General features: G+C 41.7%; 1 protein-coding gene across 3 annotated transcripts in view; it reads right to left on the reverse strand.

The window, feature by feature from the left end:
- MYOF (myoferlin) overlaps positions 1 to 18,462 on the reverse strand; it is a 76,063-nt gene that overhangs the window by 7,016 nt on the left and 50,585 nt on the right. For all 3 annotated transcript variants that reach the window (XM_035137404.2, XM_035137402.2, XM_035137401.2), the window contains 16 exons: positions 17,999 to 18,110; positions 17,065 to 17,142; positions 16,101 to 16,282; positions 15,853 to 16,011; positions 15,637 to 15,735; positions 13,665 to 13,826; positions 12,134 to 12,299; positions 10,786 to 10,862; positions 6,793 to 6,804; positions 5,270 to 5,368; positions 4,671 to 4,796; positions 4,353 to 4,508; positions 3,917 to 4,008; positions 3,055 to 3,225; positions 1,627 to 1,775; positions 1,098 to 1,237 (listed from right to left, as the gene is read on the reverse strand). In XM_035137404.2, the coding sequence (XP_034993295.2) occupies positions 1,098 to 1,237; positions 1,627 to 1,775; positions 3,055 to 3,225; positions 3,917 to 4,008; positions 4,353 to 4,508; positions 4,671 to 4,796; positions 5,270 to 5,368; positions 6,793 to 6,804; positions 10,786 to 10,862; positions 12,134 to 12,299; positions 13,665 to 13,826; positions 15,637 to 15,735; positions 15,853 to 16,011; positions 16,101 to 16,282; positions 17,065 to 17,142; positions 17,999 to 18,110 (1,980 nt within the window). The remainder of the gene's footprint in view (positions 1 to 1,097; positions 1,238 to 1,626; positions 1,776 to 3,054; positions 3,226 to 3,916; positions 4,009 to 4,352; positions 4,509 to 4,670; positions 4,797 to 5,269; positions 5,369 to 6,792; positions 6,805 to 10,785; positions 10,863 to 12,133; positions 12,300 to 13,664; positions 13,827 to 15,636; positions 15,736 to 15,852; positions 16,012 to 16,100; positions 16,283 to 17,064; positions 17,143 to 17,998; positions 18,111 to 18,462) is intronic.

Raw genomic sequence — 18,462 nt, forward strand, 5'->3', positions numbered from 1 at the left:
ACCACGGCGCCAGATACACTTAAGACGGCCCTGGTTGAAACACATGAGACCTTTCAAGGTGAAGATGTCAGAAGTTTCACTTGGAATGCCCAAGCCCTTGCCACAGCCAATACAGCGCTTGAGGTGCCATGAAAAATTACAGGTCTTTACCAGAACATCGAGAACAGAATACTGCAGTGCCCCATGAAACAGCTTTCTCATACTACTTCATATAATGACAAAACAAACAAACAATGCTTAACATGCAGGGCGAAAACCAGAAGCTCACCCTGCCCCCAAATGACAAAATACGATAAAGATGAAAAAATCCTCATCCAGCTCTAGTTGTGTGTGGTATTTTTTTGGGGGGGTGGGGGGTGGGGTGGATTGCATACAGCTAGAGGTCCCAGTGGATACATATCTACACAGTGCTTTTTTCTAAAAAAATGTTTAGGGGTACTGTCATTTCCCTACTCATATTGAAATAAGGTAAAGGGACCCCTGACCATTAGGTCCAGTTGTGACCGACTCTGGGGTTGCGGCGCTCATCTCGCGTTATTGGCTGAGGGAGCCAGCATACAGCTTCCAGGTCATGTGGCCAGCATGACAAAGCCGCTTCTGGCGAACCAGAGCAACACACAGAAACGCTGTTTACATTCCCGCTGTAGCGGTACCTATTTATCTACTTGCACTTTGGTGTGCTTTCGAACTGCTAGGTAGGCAGGAGCTGGGACCGAGCAACGGGAGCTCACCCCGTGGTGGGGATTCGAACTGCCAACCTTCTGATCGGGAAGCCCTAGTCTCTGTGGTTTAACCCACAGTGCCACCCGCATCCCCATATCTACACAGTGCTTTGTTTTCTAAAAAAAATGTTTAGGGGTACTGTCATTTTCCTACTCATATTGAAATACTGCCCCTCAATTAGGCCAAAGTTAGATTCACAAAATGTTTAGGGGTATGCGTACCCCCGCATCCCCCCAGAAAAGAGCACTGTATCTACATCAGGTATGTGGTGCCAAGCCAATCACCAGGGGTCTTGGTGGATATAACTGATGTAGAGATGAGCTCCTTGAAAGAAAAGTGGGATATAAATGCAACAATAAATAAATGTATAGTACTTGTGAGATGTTTGGCTGGAAGGTACTGCACAAAGTTCTTGTCTCTACATGCTCAGGCACCAAGCCCTGAGTTCTGAGAATGTAAAGGGCGAGCCGTTCTTCACTAGGCCCAAGGTGTTCATGCAGGTTTTTGTTGGCCTCTGAAGTAAAGAAAGAAAAATGTAAATCAGTAGGCATTCACAGCCAAGTACTGAAATTAGCAAGTATCCACGTTTGTATAAATATATACAACCATTCAATGGATTTATTGTGGACCAAGAACAGCCTGCTAGATCTATGAGCACATGGGGTTTTCACTGCTAGCTATGGAAAGGCAAATTTCCACTCAATCATGCACTGCATCTCTTTCACTTTCCTATAACGAACAATTGGAAATCCCCAGTTCCGCATGCTGATCTGGTTTTCCACGTCAAAACTACTGGCTACAATTGACAATGCAGTTTCAATTCTATAATATAAATGCGCAAGGAAAACACAGTGGGGACAGCACAAACACAAATCAGTGAAACTCAACAAGGAGAAAACTCACCAAATTCTTCCAAAGTGTATTCTCTTCCTCCATATCTAATCCTCCTCCCGTTTTCAGAAAGGACTGGGGGAGAATAGCCTTTAACCCTGGCTAAATTTTGCAAGAGTTGTGTTGGCTTCAGTTGGTCTCTCCATGTATTGATACCTGAGCTTTTGTAGGAATTAAGAGTAAATTTCAGGATAGATAGGCAGCATGCCTCTTGGATACAGGCACATCATTTCTTAGTAACGCTTTGCCATATTCCTCAATATGATGAACGAGTGGATGGAATTATGTTGAATTTAAAACACGGGAATTAGGCTCCACAATAGGGTATTTTGCGAAACTAAAATATGTTAGGCTATTTTGGAGCCTATGAGAACTAGTTTAGCCTTCTTCTGAGCCCAAGTGATTCTCCCTTCATTGCCAATCACCTGTTTCAAGCTTGGACAAACTATGCTCAGTCAGCTTCAAATCATAGTTGATGAAGCTGGCTGTTTTCACTAAGCATAGTGAAGATTAACCACATTTTATGGTTTGGAGGAAACACTAGGTAAAGGGACCCCTGACCATTAGGTCCAGTTGTGACCGACACTGGGGTTGCGGCGCTCATCTCGCTTTATTGGCCGAGGGAGCTGGCGTACAGCTTCCAGGTCATGTGGCCAGCATGACAAAGCCGCTTCTGGCGAACCAAAGCAGCACACGGAAACGCCGTTTACCTTCCCTATTAATCTACTTGCACTTTGACGTGCTTTCGAACTGCTAGGTGGGCAGGAGCTGGGACCGAGCAACGGGGGCTCACCCTGTTGCGGGGATTCGAACCGCTGGCCTTCTGATCGGCAAGCCCTAGGCTCTGTGGTTTAACCCACAGTGCCACCCGCGTCTAAAATGGAAGTGGAGCTTCTAATTTCTTTCTAGCCATGCTGGAGGAAAAGAATGAAGTACGGTATATGAGTCTGGGTGGACACTATGCTCATTCCTGAAACCATGGTTTAATGTTATGTCTGAATGAAGCCAAACACACACACACTTGAAGTGCCCACATGAAAGAAGCTTCCCCCATGGTTTCTTATACACACTGAAGCTGTAAAATATTATTTGGCACTAGCTCACAAGGGCTTCCCATTTCCTGCAATGAAAGCAGCAGTCTTTGATATGAATCCTTTTTACTTATGAAGCTGCCTCATTTAACAGCTCACATGTGCAGGAGCTTCAGGGGCACATTGGCATATATACAGGATTCTGAACTGAGGTAAGTTCAGTGTAGACAATGCTTTAATTAGGAAAGCCATAGCATATCCTATCACAGTCTGTGAAAATGCAGTAAATATGAGGCATTTAGTCCAGCCAAGATAACGGCTTCTAAGGAATGTTGTTTTCACAGGGAGACATTTAATCATGGGTTTAGGTTTTCCATGTTTTTAATAGCTATAGCAGTGAGCAACTTACACACAGTACTGCTGTGGTATTCCACATTGAGATCCAAAGCGGGAGAGAAATCTGTTTTCCAAATCAATGATGGTTTCACCAACTTTTTCATCTCGAGTCAGCATATCAAAGTCATAAACAGAAATTTTCAGATCCTTGTCTTGAGGCAAGAAGCAACTCAGTTCATACATTCTAAACACAGAAATATTTGGCATGTTTGAAATTCTGAAAACTAACCACCCTGAAAACATTAGCGACACTCACAACAAATATGATCACATTGTTCATAAACCAGTAAGCCACTGCAACTGGAATTACTAGTTAAACTCCCTGCAAGGGTCACTATGGACCTGTGGGCTGATAAAGATAATTGGCTAATAGAAACAAACCAAACAGCAAATGAGTACTAGAAAAATGCTTATTTCTAAATTATAGATACACTTTAATTCATCATATTCTGAGGACATTAACATATCATTAGCATAAGGATTAAACTCTCCATCTTCTTCCAAAATCCCCCCTTTTAAAAAATTGTATACAATTCCAGGTTATTAACACCTGCGGTCTGTTTGCTTTAGTACTATCAGTAGACTATATAAGCATTTTTAAATGGGAGCATTTTTTTCTTCTGTAAATTGAGGTGAGTGTTCTAGTCCATCCCTCATTGTGTTCTCATCCCATTCAGGATCCTCCCGTAACAGAAAACCAGAAGAAGAGTGTGTCACACTCTTTCCCCATTCCCCCAACTTTTTTCCCCATAAGTAAGAGTAAGGTGAAATAATGATTTCTTGAAACAAAATCAAGGCTATGACAAGGCATAATTATTCTATGAGAGGATTAGAGCCATTCTAATAATACAGAAGGAGGAAGTCTTAAAGGTTACCTGCCAAAAATTGGATTAATAGTGTTGGGAACATAATGATCTCTGTCTTCCACCACTTTTTTGCCCAAGGTGATTTTAATATAAGGATCACACTGTTTGGAAACAAGGGTATTGTTAATTCATGTGCACTGTAGGATTGATAATTAATACATGCCACATTTTCTACGAAGGCAGATTGTTCCCTTAGCGATCTCTTGGTGAGCGACTTTTCCCCTTTCCCCTTTAATAAATTTCGGCACATTTTCCTCTCCAAAACGGGACTTTCCTCCCTAAAAAACCTCAACAAGTTTGACCTGAAGCCCCTCCCCCCCCAGGGGTAGATCACTGCCATTTTTTTATTCTGTGAGTAGATCGCAGTCTCTTGGGGGGAGTTGGACATCCCTGTTGTAGACAATAGTGGTCTAATCGTAATGCTCATCTGTAAATGTTAACTCACCAGTCCATTGTTATCCTTAGGCTGGAGTTCTAAGCCTCGGACTATATAAATCCGAACGATACACTCTTGAGGCCCGCTATCTGGAAGCTCACGGAACTGCCGAGGAGGAGGTGGTACATTAGGGTCATCTGGTAATGCATAGATCCTAAAAGAGCCCTAAGAAGGTAAACAAAATTGAAAAGTAAGTCCAAACAAAAACAAGCCTTTTTTACTTGGTTATTACATATTTGTTCTGTCTCAGGAATGGAGTGCTATGCAGAACAATACTTAAGCTTGGTTTTCTGCCTAATAATGTAATTTAAGGTGTGCGTGTTTTACCTTAAATTCTCCCACAACACTAGGGTCATCATTTTCTTCAGACCTGCCACGATGCAGCTTGAAAGTATCACAAAAATCTGTTAAACCCCTAAAATCGGGGACATTCTCCAGTTCGCTCCTGTACACCTTGAAACAAAAGTTAAGTAAATTTTTTTAAAAAAAGCATTAGAAACAAACAAGTGGCATGCTTCAACAAATGCACAACTTTGCAAAACATCCCTAAGTTTTAAAGAAGGTGACTGTCTGAGTGTATATATAATTCATGGTGCATGTGAAAGAACTTTAGATTGCCTGGGATAATAATACAGTAAGCAGCAATCTGTTATTTGGTGGCGTGACCTTGTCATTTCCCCATAGCACTCATGCAAAATGTGCAGTGATCATGCAATAGAATATGCCTCTCTCAAGGTAACTTTGGAGTTTTTCCCCTGGGACCTATTTCACAACCCCTTGTACAAAAATAAAAAAGCAAAATGCCTCAAGTTTTAAAAAATCGAGGGTGGCAAGTTCAACCGAAACCAGTATATTGAACTAAAGTCTGCTTATTTTTTAAAGTTGGTGACCTCTTTAAACAACAACAATGCACTCAAAACAAATACCTTTAGTGTATCGTATCCCTTTGCAATATATTGCCCACATTTCTCAGTATCTCCTATTGAAGCATAAAACTTGCTCCACCAGTCGACGATTTCTTCCTCCTATATAAAAACGGGAGATTAAAGGTGGAAGTAACAACAAACTGAAATTCTAGGATGATTCTAGCCATCATGGATGGGGACCCTGTGGCCCTCTAAATGTTGCTGAAATGCAACTTTCATCAGCCCTATCTGCTGATTTAGGAGTCTGGCAATACCTGGAGGTACCCCAAAGGCTCCCCACCTCAGATCTAGCCCTTAGGTGTGGAAGCTAGGCAGCACACATGTATAGCAGGGGCCAAGCCTTAACCAGTGACAGCAAGCAGAGGAAGGGGCACCTTAAGCTGGAAATGTGTGCTGTAGACCTCACCAGAAGACATTCTGTTTAAAAGGCCCAAAAGTCTATGATGTGGCCAAGAGAGATTCGCAGATCATACGGTGCCTGTAGCAAAAGGTTGCAAGACCGAGAATGGCTCTAGATCTAACAAAGCCTCTGGAATGTTGCCAGATGACAGAAAACTCTCTTGTATGAGATGCCATTTCCTGGCATAGAACCGCTTCCCCCACAATCCCAGCAAGGGATCTTCCCAGCAGATCTCTTCAGAGTAGGCACACTAAACTGGCAGGCTTGGCTCTGGGTGACCTGAGGGGCACAAAAGGCCTCCAGTGGTTAAGATTCACATTGGCACATCTATGGCAAGGTGTCGGGAGCGCTCCGCACATTTGCAGTTCCCTGACCCTAAATTTGGGTGCTGGTGACACTCAACCTGCTTTCCATGCAACTTGTACAGGGCAGAATATGTAAGAAGCTAAAGATTTACTCCGAAATGCAGAGCAGAAAACTGAAGTGACAAAGGTGCACCCAGCCAATTGCTATTGCTTTGTTATATCTGTTCATTTCAATGGAGCTTCATTGGTTTTCTTGCGGATATATCATTAAAATAAATACAATGAGGAATGTGGAACTTTTCCTCCGATAGGACCTCCTTTCAGAGCTGCTTTTTCAGAAGAAATGGGTGGGCAAAGCTGTATGTAGCTGCACCCCTTTATTAATACAGTCGTACCTTGGAAGTTGAACAGAATGCATTCCAGAAGTTTGTTTGACTTCCAAAGCGTTCAAAAACCAAAGCGTGGCTTCTGATTGGCTGCAGGAAGCTCCTGCAGCCAATCGGAAACTGTGTAAGCCCCGGCGGACATTCGGCTTCCGAAAGAATGTTCGAAAACCGGAACAGTCACTTCCAGGTTTCAATCTTTCAGGAGCCAAAACGTTTGAGAATTAGGCTATTCGAAAACCAAGGTACGACTGTATTCTTCCTTCAAGAAACTTAAACTCATGCAGCCGCCACTGACCAGGTTGAGGCTGCTTAACTTTAACAATGTAAAGTTATTGTGTGCTGTATTATCACATATTTTAGAACATGGTGAGACTTATTAATAAGTAGAAAGGGAATAGTTTACATAACCAAAATCAGGATAGATTTCATTACCTTTTCTGTGAGCTGTTCAGGAAGGCACATCCAAAGGGATGGGGAAGGAAAAACCAAAGCAGAATAGTTAAAATTCAACCAATATTTTTTTCCAGTTCTATACACTGAATAGAATAAATTGTGGGTGTTTAATGAATATATTAAATGTGCAGGCAATACCGTATATGCCGGTGTATAAGGCGACTGGGCGTGTAAGACGACCCCCTAATTTTCAAGTTAAAATATAGAGTTTGGGGTATTCTCTATATTTTATATGCTTGTGATTTCTGGTGCAGCGGGGACTTGCCGAGCGGCGCCGGAATCGCGTCTTCGCAGCCGCAGAAACGATTTCTGGCGCTGCGGACATTTTGGATATGGGCGATTTTTGGCGCTGCTTGGTGAGTCCCCTCGCTGCTCGGCAAGTCTCCGGTTTACAGTACCCGGCGTATAAGACGACCCCCGAATTTTGAGACGATTTTCGGGGTTAAAAAGCCATCTTATACGCCGGAATATACGGTATATTTTTTTTATTTGTGTCTCTGCATATTGACCAAGTATTTATTAGGGTAATTTGTCCATTTCATAATGAACAGACCTGTTAATCCAACAAATTGATACTCCAGAAAATTAATGCAGCAATTTGATACAGTTGGAAAATAAAGCATATAAGGGAACTACCACAAGGGTTCAACCTGATTATCAGCCTGACAGTTCCAGAATCTCCCAAGTAGCTGAATTAAAACTGCACTGGTGATCTGTTACTGTTAAAAGGTGACTAGTAAAGGTCCAGTAGCGGACGACTCTGGGGTTGCAGCGCTCATCTCGCTCTATAGGCCAAGGGAGCTGGTGTTTGTCCGCAAACAGCTTCCGGGTCATGTGGCCAGTATGACAAAGCCGCTTCTGGCGAACCAGAGCAGTGTACGGAAACGCTTTTTACCTTCCCGCCGGAGCGGTACCTACGGTATTTATCTACTTGCACTTTGACATGCTTTCGAACTGCTAGGTTGGCAGGAGCTGGGACCCCATCGCGGGGATTCAAACCACCGACCTTCTGATCGGCAAGCCCTAGGCTCTGTGGTTTAGACCACAGCGCCACCCGCATCCCTCTAAAAGTTGACTAGGATGTGTTAAGTAAGAATTCCATTTTATTTTCAGTTTTATGAAGATTGCAGTCATACGCCATGTGATTCCAAATCCGCACTTTAGATAGGCTTACATTATTTTTAATTGCATTGTTTTATCACAGGGCTCCTTTGGGAGGGTGGTAAAGAGAGAAAGTTAATAAATAAATAAATAAATAAATAAATAAATAAATAAATATCTAAGCACTTTATAGAACCACCTTATACATGTCTGTTGAAAAGTAAGTTCCAGTGAATTTGATCGGTCTTATTTTGGGGTTGCATCCTTAATATATGTTTTATTTTATTAGTTCACCATGATGTGAAAGCCAGTCTTTGTGCAATAAATAACTTTCCACACAATATTGTGTCCTCAGCACCTGGTAAAGCTCTGACCATTTGGCTGTTGAAAGTTGTAGTTCTATGAATTATTCTATATTGGGGGGGGGACTGTTTTTTTCTGGAATAGAAAACTTGTCATCTCCAAATGTTGTTGGATTCCAACTTCCATCAGCCCAAGCCAGCATGGCCAATGATGAGGGATGATAGGAGTTGAGATTCAGCAACATCTGGAGGGTCCCAGATCACCCAACCCTCCTTTAGAGCTCGAAACAGAAAGTACTGTGAAAATTATTATTTCGATTGGCATTCTAATGAAAGAGAGGAAAAACACACGCAAAATATCCATTATTTTCTTGCTGCACTTTCTACAGCTACCACCACCACTTCTGTCCTGATAGTTTGAAAATATAAACTTGATGATTCTGTATAAGTCTGTAAAACAAATTCCCACAACAAACTGCAATTACAATATCTAACTGTGAATGCCACTGATTACAGTAGAGCCCATGAACACTCATTGTGTCCCCAAAACCAATCAGTTTGAGATTTTGGAGAAAACATCCATGTAAAGATCAGAATCGTCTACTGCAGGGGTCGGCAAGCTACCGGACGATGGGCCAGTCCACACACCATCAACCCAGAAGTTGGTCCCCACGCTGCGCTGCGCTGCACCACGCCAGTAAGAGCAGGTGACAGGGGCAGCAGGGGCCGCCATGGGCCAGATAGAAGAGCCCCGTGGGCCACTACTGTCCCATGGGCCTTAGGTTGCCGACCCGTGATCTACTGCATGTAAAGATAAGAATTTTCCTTCAATATCCAACATAACTTTTACAAAATATTTTTATTATGTTTTATTTGTAAATGATTTCATCTTATCGTCAACATCCAAATCCGCACCCAATGTGAATGCAAGCTTTCCAGTTCCAAATGGAAATACTGCTCTGCAAATGTGAGTGGAAATCTATTTTCTAAGTAATCATTCTGCTTTAAAACCTGAAACTTGGTTTTCTCCAAAACCTCCCTGCAGAAGATTCAAAAGAGGAATGAAAGTGCAGTGAACCAAAGTACCTAAAGCCCCAGGCGAATAGTGCGCATGCGTTTTCTTCATACATACATACATACATGCACTGTTGTTGGAGAAGCCATTTTGCCGAGTGCTGTTGACATACTGCTTAAACACTAGAAATTGGAATGTAGTTTAGCAAAGTTCTACATCTGTTATTCTAGTCTCTTAACTGCATGCTCTCTTTTAATGTTTGCTTCCCCAAGTAGCCTTTATTTTGTCTTACCTTTAAAATATCTCAAATAATTGAAGTCCATATTTTATTGATCTATTAATTTTATTAAAATTGCTACATTGATTTCTTCAGGACCTGAGCACACCACTTCTTTCTTTTCATTCATAGGTGTAATCATACAACCTCTAGGTAAAATGTGAAGTTATCAAGTAAAATATTACAAGCCACAGGCAGTATACAACCCTACAGTCCTTCCTTTCCCCAATCTTTCTTGATAGTGGTTAGTGAATGATGACCTCTAATTATTACAGTCGAACAGGAAGACTGAATGATACAACGAACATATGTTATTATCTGCAAGGAGATGGACCTCTGTGGTTTACTTTATCATCACTCAGTGTGTGTTTACAATAACACAATGTTTGCTCATCTAATTGGCTCTCTCCATATGGTACAATTAAAGGGCAGCTACACTACATCAAAGGCTAAATGAAATGGCAGTCAAGAGGCAGAAGGGGCTTCTGAAAGCAAGACAAACATGGTTTTAAACAACCTGCAATTACACAGAAACAGATAAATCACAATTTTAAAGCTTTTGTATTAAATGATGAACTTCAAATATATTCATCATGTGTTAGCACACAAGCTAAAAAATGCATTAAGCATTAGCATTTGGACTCATATTTGCCATTGATGAACAATCTTGCATATTAGTTAACTGGCAATACTCAGTTTACAGCAAATAATATAGGAGCATTGATGTTCAAAATTACTTTGAACTTGCTAAATGCAAATGTGCACTACATGCATCTAAGTTGAACCATTCATCTTGCCATGTAATTGAGGAAATAACAGGTAGGCCATGCGACTGACAGGTGTTTTGTTTAACAGCACTGCATGAAAATGCTATATGGGCTCTCTAAATTCAACCAAATCTAATTAATATTTCAGATTTTGAACCTCAAGGATTGCCAGTGAACAGGATAAGAGTTCAATCATTATTCATCAATTTATTCACTGAATAATTTTGAACAGCAAATATGTTTTAAAGCTGCTGGCAAACAAGTCACAACCAGCGTGAACATATACAAGTAAGAGGTTTTCATTTACACAGATAAATAAAATAGTAAGACTGGAGAAATAGCAAAGTATATGCCATAACATATACTTCTACATTGTATTCCCAGAGCTCCTGCCAACTTTTACAGACACTTTGCCTGGTTAGGTTTGTGTCTGCTGAAGTTGTGGGCTGAAAAGCCAATGAACTAACCACAATAATGGAAAGAACTGATTCTGCAAATTAAGGAGATTACCTGCGCCGCTAGTAAAGGTTGTGTGTCTTCCACTTCAATGATCACATCTCGTCGAGGTGCAGCTGACAGAAGAGTGACTGCAAATCAAACATTCCATAATGATAAGCAACTCATGGTAAAAAAAATCACACCTGTAAACTCTTTCTTAGTCACAATTCTAGCATTTATTTTTCCAGTTGCTATCTCTCTTTTTCTAGAAAGGTCTAGAGTCTGCACCATATTGTCAGCTGCCTAGAGCTCAAACAAACATGTACACACAAAAATATTCCTGTACTTTGGTGTGGATTTTATTGTATGCCACTTTGGGAGAAAATCTTGCCTAGAAAGTCAGGCTTTATGTTAGGGGGCAGGCTTTATGTTGGGGGGGGGCAGAACCAAGTTATCTGTAACGCAATTGGTCAGTTAGTTAAGTATTTTTATTTATTTCCTTGATTGGGGGGCAGTTGTTATGCCCATGTAGCCAACAAGGTTATTCCATATGTACAATGTAATCCCCCCCCCCAAAAAAAAATCTGTTCTGGGAGGGGGAGGAGAAGTTCTACTGCACCACTGTGACAACTTAATTGGATACAACCCGGGTTGGATCCAACTGTTAGTCATACGGAGGTCTCACTGAAATTAATGTATATATATATATAAAAAAAGTAATGACTAACTTCAGCCCTGTTGGTTTCAGTGGGAATGTAACTGGCTTAGGTTTGAGCCAACCTCCGTTTGCTTTCCATCAGGGAGCTGAAAACTATTAATTCCATATCTTTGCTGCTTTCTGAACTTTCTGTCATTATGTGTGAATACTAGGGATGGACTTAATCAGTTTTGTTTCAAGACTGTGACAGTTTGGCATGTGTACATTCGTAAGTATATCCTTTCCTGTTTCCACGTTAATCTACATTTTTTTAAAAAATCCACACAATAACTTGTTTAAATACATATTTTCTCTCAAAACATGTATTCCCTCAAAGTACCCATTTCTAAATGCATCCCCCAACATGCAGAGAACTGCACCACAAAATCTGAAGCAGTATAAAAAACCAAAGGAAAACTGCATTCAGGTCCCCACACCAGTCCAGAAGATATTGGTACAGTCAATTTGTATCAAAATTCACAAATAACGATTTCCTCAAGCATCCCTAGTGAATACTGGTTCTTCAAAAGCGGTACTGCCAGTCAGTCTAACATCCATGGGAAAAGTTGCCTCTACAAGCTTCACAAATGAATGGGAGCTACAGAAAAGTTGGTGTACATTTACTTCAAGAGATCGCAAACATGCAATGTTTCCCGCAAATTGTGTTGATTGTTACAAGAACTACATCCGAGAATAAAAATGTCATTATAATGGGAGCTCTACCTTTCATCTGTGGTGCAATGTCGGCTTTCGTCGCATAAGGATCACAGCGAAAACGCTCCAGTGCCCCAATGGTACATTGTCCCACGATAGGTTTACGGCCAAATTGCCTGTGGTCTATCACTTTAATAACTAGTGATGGCGTGTACATTTCCTCTTTGGGCAGCGACTAGTTTAAAACAAAACAAAAACAGAACACAGTTCCTTAACTTAAAACAAATACAAAGACACACTTCACAGGATCCCTTTGCTTTTGAATGAGCTGCACAACCTGTCCCGGTTTTTGCAACTCTTAAATGTTGTCTTTACCAAAGCGGGATGTGGGTGGGCCAACTTTAAGAACAAAAGGGATGCATGGATGGGGATGCTAAGCTTTCTCACACCCAAAACTTATTTCTGTGCAAACTCTACCCCTGAGTGCTTCCCTTTCAGCTGGGCGCCAGGACTGGATAATGGAATAGTTTCATTTATTTATTTTTTACTTGAAGGCACCCACAAGAGAGATCTCTATACATCCATTGTATAACCTTGAATCTAGCTTGGGAGCAACTAACAGCCAGTTTGTGAGTTTATGCTGTTGTATGTAATCAAGAACGGATGGGAAATCCATTGGGCAAAATGTACAGCATTCTTGCAGTAGGCATGAATGCACTTGCAAGGGCATGCAAGTGCTATCTGTGCTATGTGAGTTTCCCACCCTCTTACACAGCCCTTCCCTGGATGGGCATGCAAATATACATCCACATCTAATGTCAGTGCCACTGCGCATGGCCATCCATGTGCAACAACGGCTTTCCACAGTGCTTTGCTGCACACAGGACTCTCTAGAAATACCGTATATTCCGGCGTATAAGACGACTGGGTGTATAAGACGAACCCCAACATTTCCAGTTAAATTATAGAGTTTGGGATATACTCGCCGTATAAGAAATACGACCCGGCGTATAAGACGACCCCCGACTTTTGAGAAGATTTTCTGGGTTAAAAAGTAGTCTTATACACAGGAATATACAGTATTTAAATTACCTCAAAGGCAATTTCCAGGGTGGGTTCATTTACTCAATCAGAGCTGCCCCCCTTCACGAGGTTGTCACCTCGTTCTGCCACTGGTTTCCCTGGCCTCTAGGGACAGAGAGGGACTGGCGGAAAAGCCTGAGAGCAAGAGGGGATGTGTTCCGCCATGCAGCTTTGCTGCCGGGTCTGGGGGGAAGATCTTCCCCGCCTGGTGGTGTGGCAGGGTTTTGCACCAGCTTATCCTGAAGGAACGGATTCAAAGGCTCACTGGCAGGCAGGAGGGGGGATTCAGAAAGACTCTCTCCCCACCCTCCGTCCATCAGGGAAGACTCCATATGGAATTTGCACTCCCATCGTGGGGAGGACAGCGGGCTGTTTAGCCTCAGGTGCCGAAACGCCTCAGGCCACCCGACATCCACTGCTATTGCTCTAATATGAGCATACTAATTCAAATTCCCCCCCTTTACCAGTAGCACAAGTGTGCTACAGATCTTCAATAAAAGAGAATTCAGCACCATACCACTGTCATGCAGAGAACAGATCCAGGAAAATTTGGTGTCTTCTTCAGGTTTTTAATCACAACAGATTCTATCATTTCACCTCCACACTCTACAATGAGACTAGGGGAAGTAACAGAAGCCATTTGGTAGCTTTTCATGTTGCGCAGTCCCCAGGCAAGGATCTGTTTCAAACAAAAAACAAAGCAAACACCGTCAACATTGCTAAAGGAAAGCATGCTCTGTTGCAAGGGTCTCCAACCTTATCAGACCTGGGAACACACTAAGAAACATGAGAAGCGGTCATGAGCACCACCTCAAAACAGTTCAATGATTAAATCTCCATTTTTTGTCACGCATTTAAACCATGAATTAAGTTACAGATTTATATCACTGGGAATGTTCTCAGCTGCATGCACTTACACAGAGCTTGGTGCATACAGTGCTTAAACAAGCCATACTTTATGGCATATTGTCACGTCTGCTTGTGACCACCATATAGAGCAAACACCTGTCCAATGTGATGAAATGGGGGACAGAACTCATCCCCTCCCATTTGTATAATGAACAGTGTGCTGGAGCTGGGTTCAAGGAAGTAGAGGACCCACATTGGTAAGACTACATTGTTTATTAATTCAAATACATTGTATAAATGTGAGCATTTATGCAACACTTTTTGTAAGCACTCGGAGTCCATCACTCATGGGATCTCATTGCAGCCCTGTAAGATAAGCTGGTACTGTCATACCCACATCACATATGCAGGGCTGAGAGACATTTGATAACCGAAGGCTAAGTTCATGACTTTGGTTACAGGTAGGTAGCCGTGTTGGTCTGGATCGAAGTAAAATAAAAAAAATTCCTTCAGTAGCACCTTAAAGACCAACTAAGTTTTTATTTTGGTATGAGCTTTCGTGTGCATGCACACTTCTTCAGATACAGTGAAATGGAAGTTTCCAGGCACTTATGTAGAGAAGGGGTGGGGAGGGGTGGGGATGGGGAGGGGGGATCACTCAGAAGGGTGGTGGAAATGGGTGATTGACTGACTGATAGCTGTTGATGACCGCAAACGACTGCAAATGGTTTTGCATGAAAAAGCAAGGGTGGAGATGGCTGAAGATCGCTTATCATGTATAATGAGATAAGAACCCGATATCTCTGTTCAAACCAGGTCCCTCCATGGTTTTGAGCTTGGTGATAAGTTGCAATTCAGCAACTTCTCTTTCCAGTCTATTTCTGAAATTCTTTCCAGTCTATTTCTGAATTTCAGAAATAGACTGGAAAGAGAAGTTGCTGAATTGCAACTTATCACCAAGCTCAAAACCATGGAGGGACCTGGTTTGAACAGAGATATCGGGTTCTTATCTCATTATACATGATAAGCGATCTTCAGCCATCTCCACCCTTGCTTTTTCATGCAAAACCATTTGCAGTCGTTTGCGGTCATCAACAGCTATCAGTCAGTCAATCACCCATTTCCACCACCCTTCTGAGTGATCCCCCCTCCCCATCCCCACCCCTCCCCACCCCTTCTCTACATAAGTGCCTGGAAACTTCCATTTCACTGTATCTGAAGAAGTGTGCATGCACACGAAAGCTCATACCAAAATAAAAACTTAGTTGGTCTTTAAGGTGCTACTGAAGGAATTTTTTTTATTTCATGACTTTGATTACATTTGGACAAGGAACTTCCCAACTCACTTCTCAAGCATTCCATTGGCTACACATCTGGTGACAGTTTACCATGAACAGACCTTTATCTGTTGCCATCAACCTGGGGTAGAAGCTTGCACAAATAAAGCCTTATACCCAAAAACATTGTGAACACTTTAATGCTTCTTGATCCAAAACAGCACACAGCCTTATGAATATCTCACGTTTTGGCATGGCTAGCACCTTATACATGCAGGTACCGGTATCTATGAATTATTGTGAATCTTATTAGGCACATGGCCCTGTGCATCATTGTCCATTTTCAAGTAACAACAACAATACCTCAATAACAGTCCGTTGAACCACGGGTCTGATTCCTTGTGGCACCATATAAAGGTTTGATGCTTTTTTGGAAGGAAGAATTGGAAGGTTGATTCCACCCTGCTCAAAGATACAAAGAAAAGGGTTTCTTAATGTATATAAAGCCTAAGTCATACATAGCAATCATCTTGTCAAGGTGGTTTTAGGTCTGAAATCAATATATTTGTTTTCTGTTACCTTTTCACTCAGCAAAAGCTCAGCTGCTAAAAGCACATCTCCACAAGCCTTGCCCCCATTCATAACTGGATACCAGAGAAGTTTTGGACTGATGTCAATATCTGGATTGAGCTTGATCATAGGACAGCAAGAGGTTCTTCCAAGGAACTCATCTTTGCCCTGCAAAAATGGACGAATCCAAAATGGTGAATTTGTACCCACCTGTTATGTAATCAAGGGGAAATCTGGAAGAAAAAGCTGCCACCTACCACTTGGTCACTATCAAAGAGTTCAACAACTACATGAGGAGGGTTTTGTTCTACAGTGTAGGGATCTCCAGAGATTTCAATTTCATCAAATATGACAGTTTGATCCCATGTTGGGTTCAATGTTGACTTGATGGTTTCGGTTGTTTTGCTTCGGTGAAGGAATGAAACATGAGCATACGGATCTAAAAAACCACAGGAGAACAGATAGGGTATAGTGATCCATTTTTAAAGACTGACTTTTAAATTCCCATTCTCTCTCTCTTCCATAATTGACAAACAAAAGTTGATCTGACAAGCCGGGTGTCTGCCAACCCCTGCTATAGATATGATAGACAATCCAATTTAAAATTACTCTTGTGCATGGTAACCATTCTTTAATACCTTTAATACCTTTGCGTCTAAGGCACAACACCTAAGACACATGAACAATAGAGTCATTCCACCTGCAACTTAAACAGTACATCCCACAAACTGAACACACAGATTTGACATGAGTTTAAAACATGCTTATTTATGGCCTTATTAAGAAGCAGAGGTGAATGATTAAAGAGCTCTAGGCCTCCTATTAGAAAGACTTTTAAACCATCAGGGCCTCTGAAGAAGATACCTGATTATGGGTATTAGCACTTCCTGTAAAAATTGTTATTACCCAGTGCCCAGAGCAATGTCAAATGTTAGATGGAGGCCATCCTCACTGACCACTTAACAAGGGATCTAATTTCATTTAACTTTTTTTGGTCGCTAACAAGAAAAGGCGTTAAATGCATTCTTAGAAGAGACAGGTTTTCAGAGGGTTAAGGGAGAAAAAATGGGACTGGGGAGTGGACATGAAAAAAAAATCAAGATAAACTCCCAAAGCCTTGAACATTTCAATCTTACTGCTGCAGGAAAAAAAGAATGCACTTGCTTTGGCAGACAAATGTGTCCTTTGGATTTAATAGATCCCCACCTCCAGCCTAAGTACCTGAAAAGCTGTCTTTATCCAAAGCTATTAGATTTCTTGCTTGATAGATATAACATCGAAGGTGGTAACTGTAGACTCCTAAAAAGGGGGGAGGAAATCAGCTAAATCAGAAGGCTGTAAATGAAATAGCAACTTCACCTGTTCAGCTCTAAACTTCAGCATCCTTGCCTGGCGCCGTGGTGCGAACTATCCCTCCGGCGCGCGCCCCCCCCACTGTTTCCGAGCACGCGGCTGTCTGGAGGGCGTAGCGCGGCTTTCACGGGCACCACCCAGCCTTGCCTTAGGGCCGGGCCCTGATCCCTGCTTCTTCCCATCACTTGACTTGGTGTGCTTTCCATGGCCATTCCCCCACCCCACCCCGCCTGATTTTAGTGGTCCACAAGCTTTGTTCAAGTGGTTGAAGATGCGAGGTGACGTATGCAATACATCCTTTAATTTCCTATATACTGCATTGTTTTTCATCTGTTCAATGGAATTCGAATAGTATTGCATTGAAATACAACATATAAGAAATTAAAGAAGCAGTAGAATTAAAAGTCATCCAGCACCTAGGACAGCGCATTGCAATTGCTACCACACAGGAAAAAAATCATGAAGTGGTTCGCCAAGAGACCCTCAGCAATTTTCAAGTGGTCCATAGGGAGAAGGTGTCTGAGAATCACTGGTTTAGCCTACTGTGCCACCAAAATCATGGTTAAGGTATCTGCTTCTTAACCACATTTTGTAGCCAAGGTTTGTTACAGGTTGTGGTTAAGGCGAGAGATCCATGGGGAGGCAAAAATAGTTATTAATATTTTGATCACACAGAGAAAGCTGCATCAGATGATGAAAAGGGTAAGGCCTTTAGAAAACTAGTCATGCAGCCAGAACAAAAAGTCTTGCAGCACCTTAAAGAAATATACAATCTCAAATAAGGAATTTCACATGAACTTACTGTCAAAGTTGCAAGAGATTATAGGAGTGCTTGCACCGAATACACGTGTTGCTGCTGCCTCTTTGGTCTTCTCAGAAGATTTTTCTCCCTCATCAATGCTTGTATCTGCTCCCTAAGATGATATGCATATTATTATTGTTTCTCATTTATAAAACCTGAACGGAAAGCCCAATTATTGATTCAGATACTCCTGGAAGGAGATGTAGTTGCTGTTTTAAAAAGCACACCAATATTTATTCACTCATGTGGGTTCAAAAGAGTAAAGTCAGGACCCTAAACCAGTCACACCCAGAACACTTCAAAGAAAGGAAGAGAATGAAATTCACTTCTACAGGCAATTGATTATCATAGATAGTAAAAATAAGCAATTTCTATTCCTTGATCCCTTCCACCACTCCTAGACATAATTGCCCATTATTAATGCATTCTTACAAGGTCAATGCTGTTAGACAAAAGTTCATCAA

The sequence above is a fragment of the Zootoca vivipara genome, chromosome 5, assembly GCF_963506605.1.
Source record: "Zootoca vivipara chromosome 5, rZooViv1.1, whole genome shotgun sequence".
NCBI classification, from domain to species: domain Eukaryota; kingdom Metazoa; phylum Chordata; class Lepidosauria; order Squamata; family Lacertidae; genus Zootoca; species Zootoca vivipara.